Source organism: Watersipora subatra, chromosome 2 (assembly GCF_963576615.1).
Source record: "Watersipora subatra chromosome 2, tzWatSuba1.1, whole genome shotgun sequence".
NCBI classification, from domain to species: Eukaryota; Metazoa; Bryozoa; class Gymnolaemata; order Cheilostomatida; family Watersiporidae; genus Watersipora; species Watersipora subatra.
Genome location: NC_088709.1, coordinates 14,359,137 through 14,372,546, shown reverse-complemented (window position 1 = coordinate 14,372,546; position 13,410 = coordinate 14,359,137). Strand labels below are relative to the sequence as shown.

Below are 13,410 nucleotides of genomic sequence, written 5' to 3'. Positions count from 1 at the left end.
TTATTGTTACAGTAACCATGTTAACTTTATTATTGCTCTATGATATCTTCATGCAGAGTTATTGTTACAGTAACTATGTTAACTCTATTACTGCTCTTTGATATCTTCATGTAGAGTTATTGTTACAGTAACCATGTTAACTCTATTACTACTCTTTGATATCTTCATGCAGAGTTATTGTTACAGTAACCATGTTAACTTTATTACTACTCTTTGATATCTTCATGTAGAGTTATTGTTACAGTAACCATGTTAACTCTATTACTACTCTATGATATCTTCATGTAGAGGTACTGTTACAGTAACTATGTTAACTCTATTACTACTCTTTGATATCTTCATGTAGAGTTATTGTTACAGTAACCATGTTAACTTTATTACTACTCTTTGATATCTTCATGTAGAGGTACTGTTACAGTAACTATGTTAACTCTATTACTACTCTTTGATATCTTCATGCAGAGTTATTGTTACAGTAACTATGTTAACTCTATTACTGCTCTATGATATCTTCATGTAGAGGTACTGTTACAGTAACTATGTTAACTCTATTACTGCTCTTTGATATCTTCATGTAGAGTTATTGTTACAGTAACCATGTTAACTCTATTATTGCTCTCTGATATCTTCATGTAGAGGTACTGTTACAGTAACCATGTTAACTCTATTACTGCTCTATGATATCTTCATGTAGAGGTACTGTTACAGTAACTATGTTAACTCTATTACTACTCTTTGATATCTTCATGTAGAGTTATTGTTACAGTAACCATGTTAACTTTATTACTACTCTTTGATATCTTCATGTAGAGGTACTGTTACAGTAACTATGTTAACTCTATTACTACTCTTTGATATCTTCATGCAGAGTTATTGTTACAGTAACTATGTTAACTCTATTACTGCTCTATGATATCTTCATGTAGAGGTACTGTTACAGTAACTATGTTAACTCTATTACTGCTCTTTGATATCTTCATGTAGAGTTATTGTTACAGTAACCATGTTAACTCTATTGTTGCTCTTTGATATCTTCATGTAGAGGTACTGTTACAGTAACCATGTTAACTCTATTACTGCTCTATGATATCTTCATGTAGAGGTACTGTTACAGTAACTATGTTAACTCTATTACTGCTCTTTGATATCTTCATGTAGAGTTATTGTTACAGTAACCATGTTAACTCTATTATTGCTCTTTGATATCTTCATGTAGAGGTACTGTTACAGTAACCATGTTAACTCTATTACTGCTCTATGATATCTTCATGTAGAGGTACTGTTACAGTAACTATGTTAACTCTATTACTAATCTTTGATATTTTCATGTAGAGTTATTGTTACAGTAACCATGTTAACTCTATTATTGCTCTTTGATATCTTCATGTAGAGTTATTGTTACAGTAACCATGTTAACTCTATTATTGCTCTTTGATATCTTCATGTAGAGGTACTGTTACAGTAACCATGTTAACTCTATTACTGCTCTATGATATCTTCATGTAGAGGTACTGTTACAGTAACTATGTTAACTCTATTACTAATCTTTGATATCTTCATGTAGAGTTATTGTTACAGTAACCATGTTAACTCTATTACTGCTCTTTGATATCTTCATGTAGAGTTATTGTTACAGTAACCATGTTAACTCTATTACTGCTCTATGATATCTTCATGCAGAGTTATTGTTACAGTAACTATGTTAACTCTATTACTGCTCTATGATATCTTCATGTAGAGGTACTGTTACAGTAACTATGTTAACTCTATTACTAATCTTTGATATCTTCATGTAGAGTTATTGTTACAGTAACCATGTTAACTCTATTACTGCTCTATGATATCTTCATGTAGAGTTACTGTTACAGTAACCATGTTAACTCTATTATTGCTCTTTGATATCTTCATGTAGAGTTATTGTTACAGTAACCATGTTAACTCTATTACTAATCTTTGATATCTTCATGTAGAGGTACTGTTACAGTAACTATGTTAACTCTATTACTAATCTGTGATATCTTCATGTAGAGTTATTGTTACAGTAACTATGTTAACTCTATTACTAATCTTTGATATCTTCATGTAGAGTTATTGTTACAGTAACTATGTTAACTCTATTACTAATCTTTGATATCTTCATGTAGAGTTATTGTTACAGTAACTATGTTAACTCTATTACTGCTCTATGATATCTTCATGTAGAGTTATTGTTACAGTAACTATGTTAACTCTATTACTGCTCTATGATATCTTCATGTAGAGTTATTGTTACAGTAACTATGTTAACTCTATTACTAATCTTTGATATCTTCATGTAGAGTTATTGTTACAGTAACCATGTTAACTCTATTATTGCTCTTTGATATCTTCATGTAGAGTTATTGTTACAGTAACCATGTTAACTCTATTATTGCTCTTTGATATCTTCATGTAGAGGTACTGTTACAGTAACCATGTTAACTCTATTACTGCTCTATGATATCTTCATGTAGAGGTACTGTTACAGTAACTATGTTAACTCTATTACTAATCTTTGATATCTTCATGTAGAGTTATTGTTACAGTAACCATGTTAACTCTATTACTGCTCTTTGATATCTTCATGTAGAGTTATTGTTACAGTAACCATGTTAACTCTATTACTGCTCTATGATATCTTCATGCAGAGTTATTGTTACAGTAACTATGTTAACTCTATTACTGCTCTATGATATCTTCATGTAGAGGTACTGTTACAGTAACTATGTTAACTCTATTACTAATCTTTGATATCTTCATGTAGAGTTATTGTTACAGTAACCATGTTAACTCTATTACTGCTCTATGATATCTTCATGTAGAGTTACTGTTACAGTAACCATGTTAACTCTATTATTGCTCTTTGATATCTTCATGTAGAGTTATTGTTACAGTAACCATGTTAACTCTATTACTAATCTTTGATATCTTCATGTAGAGGTACTGTTACAGTAACTATGTTAACTCTATTACTAATCTGTGATATCTTCATGTAGAGTTATTGTTACAGTAACTATGTTAACTCTATTACTAATCTTTGATATCTTCATGTAGAGTTATTGTTACAGTAACTATGTTAACTCTATTACTAATCTTTGATATCTTCATGTAGAGTTATTGTTACAGTAACCATGTTAACTCTATTACTGCTCTATGATATCTTCATGTAGAGTTATTGTTACAGTAACTATGTTAACTCTATTACTAATCTTTGATATCTTCATGTAGAGTTATTGTTACAGTAACTATGTTAACTTTATTACTAATCTTTGATATCTTCATGTAGAGGTACTGTTACAGTAACTATGTTAACTCTATTACTAATCTGTGATATCTTCATGTAGAGTTATTGTTACAGTAACTATGTTAACTCTATTACTGCTCTTTGATATCTTCATGTAGAGTTATTGTTACAGTAACCATGTTAACTCTATTACTAATCTTTGATATCTTCATGTAGAGGTACTGTTACAGTAACTATGTTAACTCTATTACTAATCTTTGATATCTTCATGTAGAGTTATTGTTACAGTAACTATGTTAACTTTATTACTAATCTTTGATATCTTCATGTAGAGGTACTGTTACAGTAACTATGTTAACTCTATTACTAATCTGTGATATCTTCATGTAGAGTTATTGTTACAGTAACCATGTTAACTCTATTACTGCTCTTTGATATCTTCATGTAGAGTTATTGTTACAGTAACCATGTTAACTCTATTACTAATCTTTGATATCTTCATGTAGAGGTACTGTTACAGTAACTATGTTAACTCTATTACTAATCTGTGATATCTTCATGTAGAGTTATTGTTACAGTAACTATGTTAACTCTATTACTAATCTTTGATATCTTCATGTAGAGTTATTGTTACAGTAACTATGTTAACTCTATTACTAATCTTTGATATCTTCATGTAGAGTTATTGTTACAGTAACCATGTTAACTCTATTACTGCTCTATGATATCTTCATGTAGAGTTATTGTTACAGTAACTATGTTAACTCTATTACTAATCTTTGATATCTTCATGTAGAGTTATTGTTACAGTAACTATGTTAACTTTATTACTAATCTTTGATATCTTCATGTAGAGGTACTGTTACAGTAACTATGTTAACTCTATTACTAATCTGTGATATCTTCATGTAGAGTTATTGTTACAGTAACTATGTTAACTCTATTACTGCTCTATGATATCTTCATGTAGAGTTATTGTTACAGTAACTATGTTAACTCTATTACTAATTTTTGATATCTTCATGTAGAGTTATTGTTACAGTAACCATGTTAACTCTATTATTGCTCTTTGATATCTTCATGTAGAGTTATTGTTACAGTAACCATGTTAACTCTATTACTGCTCTATGATATCTTCATGTAGAGTTATTGTTACAGTAACTATGTTAACTCTATTACTAATCTTTGATATCTTCATGTAGAGTTATTGTTACAGTAACCATGTTAACTCTATTATTGCTCTTTGATATCTTCATGTAGAGGTATTGTTACAGTAACCATGTTAACTCTATTATTGCTCTTTGATATCTTCATGTAGAGGTACTGTTACAGTAACCATGTTAACTCTATTACTGCTCTATGATATCTTCATGTAGAGGTACTGTTACAGTAACTATGTTAACTCTATTACTAATCTTTGATATTTTCATGTAGAGTTATTGTTACAGTAACCATGTTAACTCTATTATTGCTCTTTGATATCTTCATGTAGAGTTATTGTTACAGTAACCATGTTAACTCTATTATTGCTCTTTGATATCTTCATGTAGAGGTACTGTTACAGTAACCATGTTAACTCTATTACTGCTCTATGATATCTTCATGTAGAGGTACTGTTACAGTAACTATGTTAACTCTATTACTAATCTTTGATATCTTCATGTAGAGTTATTGTTACAGTAACCATGTTAACTCTATTACTGCTCTTTGATATCTTCATGTAGAGTTATTGTTACAGTAACCATGTTAACTCTATTACTGCTCTATGATATCTTCATGTAGAGGTACTGTTACAGTAACTATGTTAACTCTATTACTGCTCTTTGATATCTTCATGTAGAGTTATTGTTACAGTAACCATGTTAACTCTATTATTGCTCTTTGATATCTTCATGTAGAGGTACTGTTACAGTAACCATGTTAACTCTATTACTGCTCTATGATATCTTCATGTAGAGGTACTGTTACAGTAACTATGTTAACTCTATTACTAATCTTTGATATTTTCATGTAGAGTTATTGTTACAGTAACCATGTTAACTCTATTATTGCTCTTTGATATCTTCATGTAGAGTTATTGTTACAGTAACCATGTTAACTCTATTATTGCTCTTTGATATCTTCATGTAGAGGTACTGTTACAGTAACCATGTTAACTCTATTACTGCTCTATGATATCTTCATGTAGAGGTACTGTTACAGTAACTATGTTAACTCTATTACTAATCTTTGATATCTTCATGTAGAGTTATTGTTACAGTAACCATGTTAACTCTATTACTGCTCTTTGATATCTTCATGTAGAGTTATTGTTACAGTAACCATGTTAACTCTATTACTGCTCTATGATATCTTCATGCAGAGTTATTGTTACAGTAACTATGTTAACTCTATTACTGCTCTATGATATCTTCATGTAGAGGTACTGTTACAGTAACTATGTTAACTCTATTACTAATCTTTGATATCTTCATGTAGAGTTATTGTTACAGTAACCATGTTAACTCTATTACTGCTCTATGATATCTTCATGTAGAGTTACTGTTACAGTAACCATGTTAACTCTATTATTGCTCTTTGATATCTTCATGTAGAGTTATTGTTACAGTAACCATGTTAACTCTATTACTAATCTTTGATATCTTCATGTAGAGGTACTGTTACAGTAACTATGTTAACTCTATTACTAATCTGTGATATCTTCATGTAGAGTTATTGTTACAGTAACTATGTTAACTCTATTACTAATCTTTGATATCTTCATGTAGAGGTACTGTTACAGTAACTATGTTAACTCTATTACTAATATTTGATAATTTCATGTAGAGTTCCTGTTACAGTAACTATGTTAACTCTATTACTACTCTTTGATAACTTCATGTAGAGTTCCTGTTACAGTAACTATGTTAACTCTATTACTGCTCTTTGATATCTTCATGTAGAGGTACTGTTACAGTAACCATGTTAACTCTATTACTGCTCTTTGATATCTTCATGTAGAGTTACTGTTACAGTAACTATGTTAACTCTATTACTAATCTTTGATATCTTCATGTAGAGTTATTGTTACAGTAACTATGTTAACTTTATTACTAATCTTTGATATCTTCATGTAGAGGTACTGTTACAGTAACTATGTTAACTCTATTACTAATCTGTGATATCTTCATGTAGAGTTATTGTTACAGTAACTATGTTAACTCTATTACTGCTCTATGATATCTTCATGTAGAGTTATTGTTACAGTAACTATGTTAACTCTATTACTAATCTTTGATATCTTCATGTAGAGTTATTGTTACAGTAACCATGTTAACTCTATTATTGCTCTTTGATATCTTCATGTAGAGTTATTGTTACAGTAACCATGTTAACTCTATTACTGCTCTATGATATCTTCATGTAGAGTTATTGTTACAGTAACTATGTTAACTCTATTACTAATCTTTGATATCTTCATGTAGAGTTATTGTTACAGTAACTATGTTAACTCTATTACTAATCTTTGATATCTTCATGTAGAGGTACTGTTACAGTAACTATGTTAACTCTATTACTAATCTTTGATATCTTCATGTAGAGTTATTGTTACAGTAACTATGTTAACTCTATTACTGCTCTATGATATCTTCATGTAGAGTTATTGTTACAGTAACTATGTTAACTCTATTACTGCTCTATGATATCTTCATGTAGAGTTATTGTTACAGTAACTATGTTAACTCTATTACTAATCTTTGATATCTTCATGTAGAGTTATTGTTACAGTAACTATGTTAACTCTATTACTGCTCTATGATATCTTCATGTAGAGTTATTGTTACAGTAACTATGTTAACTCTATTACTAATCTTTGATATCTTCATGTAGAGGTACTGTTACAGTAACTATGTTAACTCTATTACTAATATTTGATAATTTCATGTAGAGTTCCTGTTACAGTAACTATGTTAACTCTATTACTACTCTTTGATAACTTCATGTAGAGTTCCTGTTACAGTAACTATGTTAACTCTATTACTGCTCTTTGATATCTTCATGTAGAGGTACTGTTACAGTAACCATGTTAACTCTATTACTGCTCTTTGATATCTTCATGTAGAGTTACTGTTACAGTAACTATGTTAACTCTATTACTGCTCTTTGATATCTTCATGTAGAGGTATTGTTACAGTAACCATGTTAACTCTATTATTGCTCTTTGATATCTTCATGTAGAGTTCCTGTTACAGTAACTATGTTAACTCTATTACTGCTCTTTGATATCTTCATGTAGAGGTATTGTTACAGTAACCATGTTAACTCTATTATTGCTCTTTGATATCTTCATGTAGAGTTATTGTTACAGTAACCATGTTAACTCTATTACTGCTCTTTGATATCTTCATGTAGAGTTACTGTTACAGTAACTATGTTAACTCTATTACTGCTCTTTGATATCTTCATGTAGAGGTATTGTTACAGTAACCATGTTAACTCTATTATTGCTCTTTGATATCTTCATGTAGAGTTCCTGTTACAGTAACTATGTTAACTCTATTACTGCTCTTTGATATCTTCATGTAGAGGTACTGTTACAGTAACCATGTTAACTCTATTACTGCTCTTTGATATCTTCATGTAGAGTTACTGTTACAGTAACTATGTTAACTCTATTACTGCTCTTTGATATCTTCATGTAGAGGTATTGTTACAGTAACCATGTTAACTCTATTATTGCTCTTTGATATCTTCATGTAGAGGTACTGTTACAGTAACTATGTTAACTCTATTACTGCTCTTTGATATCTTCATGTAGAGGTACTGTTACAGTAACCATGTTAACTCTATTACTGCTCTTTGATATCTTCATGTAGAGGTACTGTTACAGTAACTATGTTAACTCTATTACTGCTCTTTGATATCTTCATGTAGAGGTACTGTTACAGTAACCATGTTAACTCTATTACTGCTCTTTGATATCTTCATGTAGAGTTACTGTTACAGTAACTATGTTAACTCTATTACTGCTCTTTGATATCTTCATGTAGAGGTATTGTTACAGTAACCATGTTAACTCTATTATTGCTCTTTGATATCTTCATGTAGAGGTACTGTTACAGTAACCATGTTAACTCTATTACTGCTCTTTGATATCTTCATGTAGAGGTACTGTTACAGTAACTATGTTAACTCTATTACTAATCTTTGATATCTTCATGTAGAGTTATTGTTACAGTAACTATGTTAACTCTATTACTGCTCTATGATATCTTCATGTAGAGTTATTGTTACAGTAACTATGTTAACTCTATTACTAATCTTTGATATCTTCATGTAGAGTTATTGTTACAGTAACTATGTTAACTTTATTACTAATCTTTGATATCTTCATGTAGAGGTACTGTTACAGTAACTATGTTAACTCTATTACTAATCTGTGATATCTTCATGTAGAGTTATTGTTACAGTAACTATGTTAACTCTATTACTGCTCTTTGATATCTTCATGTAGAGTTATTGTTACAGTAACTATGTTAACTCTATTACTAATCTTTGATATCTTCATGTAGAGTTATTGTTACAGTAACTATGTTAACTCTATTACTAATCTGTGATATCTTCATGTAGAGTTATTGTTACAGTAACTATGTTAACTCTATTACTGCTCTTTGATATCTTCATGTAGAGTTATTGTTACAGTAACTATGTTAACTCTATTACTAATCTTTGATATCTTCATGTAGAGTTATTGTTACAGTAACTATGTTAACTCTATTACTAATCTTTGATATCTTCATGTAGAGTTATTGTTACAGTAACTATGTTAACTCTATTACTGCTCTATGATATCTTCATGTAGAGTTATTGTTACAGTAACTATGTTAACTCTATTACTGCTCTATGATATCTTCATGTAGAGTTATTGTTACAGTAACTATGTTAACTCTATTACTAATCTTTGATATCTTCATGTAGAGTTATTGTTACAGTAACTATGTTAACTCTATTACTAATCTTTGATATCTTCATGTAGAGGTACTGTTACAGTAACTATGTTAACTCTATTACTAATCTTTGATATCTTCATGTAGAGTTATTGTTACAGTAACTATGTTAACTCTATTACTGCTCTATGATATCTTCATGTAGAGTTATTGTTACAGTAACTATGTTAACTCTATTACTGCTCTATGATATCTTCATGTAGAGTTATTGTTACAGTAACTATGTTAACTCTATTACTAATCTTTGATATCTTCATGTAGAGTTATTGTTACAGTAACTATGTTAACTCTATTACTGCTCTATGATATCTTCATGTAGAGTTATTGTTACAGTAACTATGTTAACTCTATTACTAATCTTTGATATCTTCATGTAGAGGTACTGTTACAGTAACTATGTTAACTCTATTACTAATATTTGATAATTTCATGTAGAGTTCCTGTTACAGTAACTATGTTAACTCTATTACTACTCTTTGATAACTTCATGTAGAGTTCCTGTTACAGTAACTATGTTAACTCTATTACTGCTCTTTGATATCTTCATGTAGAGGTACTGTTACAGTAACCATGTTAACTCTATTACTGCTCTTTGATATCTTCATGTAGAGTTACTGTTACAGTAACTATGTTAACTCTATTACTGCTCTTTGATATCTTCATGTAGAGGTATTGTTACAGTAACCATGTTAACTCTATTATTGCTCTTTGATATCTTCATGTAGAGTTCCTGTTACAGTAACTATGTTAACTCTATTACTGCTCTTTGATATCTTCATGTAGAGGTATTGTTACAGTAACCATGTTAACTCTATTATTGCTCTTTGATATCTTCATGTAGAGTTATTGTTACAGTAACCATGTTAACTCTATTACTGCTCTTTGATATCTTCATGTAGAGTTACTGTTACAGTAACTATGTTAACTCTATTACTGCTCTTTGATATCTTCATGTAGAGGTATTGTTACAGTAACCATGTTAACTCTATTATTGCTCTTTGATATCTTCATGTAGAGTTCCTGTTACAGTAACTATGTTAACTCTATTACTGCTCTTTGATATCTTCATGTAGAGGTACTGTTACAGTAACCATGTTAACTCTATTACTGCTCTTTGATATCTTCATGTAGAGTTACTGTTACAGTAACTATGTTAACTCTATTACTGCTCTTTGATATCTTCATGTAGAGGTATTGTTACAGTAACCATGTTAACTCTATTATTGCTCTTTGATATCTTCATGTAGAGGTACTGTTACAGTAACTATGTTAACTCTATTACTGCTTTTTGATATCTTCATGTAGAGGTACTGTTACAGTAACCATGTTAACTCTATTACTGCTCTTTGATATCTTCATGTAGAGGTACTGTTACAGTAACTATGTTAACTCTATTACTGCTCTTTGATATCTTCATGTAGAGGTACTGTTACAGTAACCATGTTAACTCTATTACTGCTCTTTGATATCTTCATGTAGAGTTACTGTTACAGTAACTATGTTAACTCTATTACTGCTCTTTGATATCTTCATGTAGAGGTATTGTTACAGTAACCATGTTAACTCTATTATTGCTCTTTGATATCTTCATGTAGAGGTACTGTTACAGTAACCATGTTAACTCTATTACTGCTCTTTGATATCTTCATGTAGAGGTACTGTTACAGTAACTATGTTAACTCTATTACTGCTCTTTGATATCTTCATGTAGAGGTACTGTTACAGTAACCATGTTAACTCTATTACTGCTCTTTGATATCTTCATGTAGAGTTACTGTTACAGTAACTATGTTAACTCTATTACTGCTCTTTGATATCTTCATGTAGAGGTATTGTTACAGTAACCATGTTAACTCTATTATTGCTCTTTGATATCTTCATGTAGAGGTATTGTTACAGTAACCATGTTAACTCTATTACTGCTCTTTGATATCTTCATGTAGAGTTACTGTTACAGTAACTATGTTAACTCTATTACTGCTCTTTGATATCTTCATGTAGAGGTATTGTTACAGTAACCATGTTAACTCTATTATTGCTCTTTGATATCTTCATGTAGAGGTATTGTTACAGTAACCATGTTAACTCTATTATTGCTCTTTGATATCTTCATGTAGAGGTACTGTTACAGTAACTATGTTAACTCTATTACTGCTCTTTGATATCTTCATGTAGAGGTATTGTTACAGTAACCATGTTAACTCTATTATTGCTCTTTGATATCTTCATGTAGAGGTACTGTTACAGTAACTATGTTAACTCTATTACTGCTCTTTGATATCTTCATGTAGAGGTACTGTTACAGTAACTATGTTAACTCTATTACTAATATTTGATAATTTCATGTAGAGTTCCTGTTACAGTAACTATGTTAACTCTATTACTACTCTTTGATAACTTCATGTAGAGTTCCTGTTACAGTAACTATGTTAACTCTATTACTGCTCTTTGATATCTTCATGTAGAGGTACTGTTACAGTAACCATGTTAACTCTATTACTGCTCTTTGATATCTTCATGTAGAGTTACTGTTACAGTAACTATGTTAACTCTATTACTGCTCTTTGATATCTTCATGTAGAGGTATTGTTACAGTAACCATGTTAACTCTATTATTGCTCTTTGATATCTTCATGTAGAGGTACTGTTACAGTAACTATGTTAACTCTATTACTGCTCTTTGATATCTTCATGTAGAGGTATTGTTACAGTAACCATGTTAACTCTATTACTAATCTTTGATATCTTCATGTAGAGGTACTGTTACAGTAACTATGTTAACTCTATTACTGCTCTTTGATATCTTCATGTAGAGGTATTGTTACAGTAACCATGTTAACTCTATTACTGCTCTTTGATATCTTCATGTAGAGTTACTGTTACAGTAACTATGTTAACTCTATTACTGCTCTTTGATATCTTCATGTAGAGGTATTGTTACAGTAACCATGTTAACTCTATTATTGCTCTTTGATATCTTCATGTAGAGTTCCTGTTACAGTAACTATGTTAACTCTATTACTGCTCTTTGATATCTTCATGTAGAGGTATTGTTACAGTAACCATGTTAACTCTATTATTGCTCTTTGATATCTTCATGTAGAGGTACTGTTACAGTAACTATGTTAACTCTATTACTAATCTTTGATATATTCATGTAGAGTTATTGTTACAGTAACCATGTTAACTCTATTACTGCTCTTTGATATCTTCATGTAGAGTTACTGTTACAGTAACCATGTTAACTCTATTATTGCTCTTTGATATCTTCATGTAGAGTTATTGTTACAGTAACCATGTTAACTCTATTACTAATCTTTGATATCTCCATGTAGAGTTATCGCTACTGGAGTTCAATGTACATGTATGTTATACATACACATGAGCTACATGTATGTTGTTGTTTATCTACCAGAGAGAAGACCCAGATGAAATAGAGCAGCTTACACAAGTACATGCCAAGATGGCACACCTCGGTGTAGGCCTAGATAGAACCATCCTTGACAGGTAAACAGAGCTTCTTAGCCTTGGATGACGGACAAACCTACTTTTAAGCATTTTCTAAATGCATACAACTCAATGCTAACTCTTGGCATCATTATCTCCAAACATTCTGAAAAGAAATTATTTTTAATTTGTTTTATTAGCTTCCCCTTTCGACCGTGTTCTATATAACCTCTCTTTGTGAAATATTGTCTTGTGCATAAGAGCGAGCAAAGTCATTGGCCAGTTAGAATTGATGAGATGAGCAATTGGTCAAATGCACTAGGTACATGGGGGATAACCAATGATTTTTAAAAATCTAGTCTTTATGATAAAAAATAATAAAGGAGCATCAGTTCTTTTTATCTAGGTACATTCGATCATGCTGTGTCAGTAAATTTTTACCGCAAACAAGGGTTTTCCATGAATCAGAATATCTGGAAAATTATACAATTTCCATGATTCGTCAAATCTGGAAAATTATAAAATTTTTACATTTCGGTAAGCGTAGAAGATATTTTAATATAGGTATTTAAATAACATATCTATAATAAATATTTAAATATTTATTTTAGAGTTTCGGAGCCTTTCTTTGTGAAATATTGTTTCTAGATATAATATTCATAATAATAATAATAAAGTTAGCATCTACCAGTTTTTGACTGATAAAACGCACTC

General features: G+C 30.3%; 1 protein-coding gene across 1 annotated transcript in view; it reads left to right on the top strand.

Annotated features, from left to right (window-relative positions):
• The window catches only part of LOC137387982 (uncharacterized), a 40,109-nt gene that overhangs the window by 25,911 nt on the left and 788 nt on the right, over positions 1-13,410 (top strand). Inside the window, exon 8 of the mRNA XM_068074499.1 lies at positions 12,665-12,756. Within this exon, the coding sequence (XP_067930600.1) occupies positions 12,665-12,756 (92 nt within the window). The remainder of the gene's footprint in view (positions 1-12,664; positions 12,757-13,410) is intronic.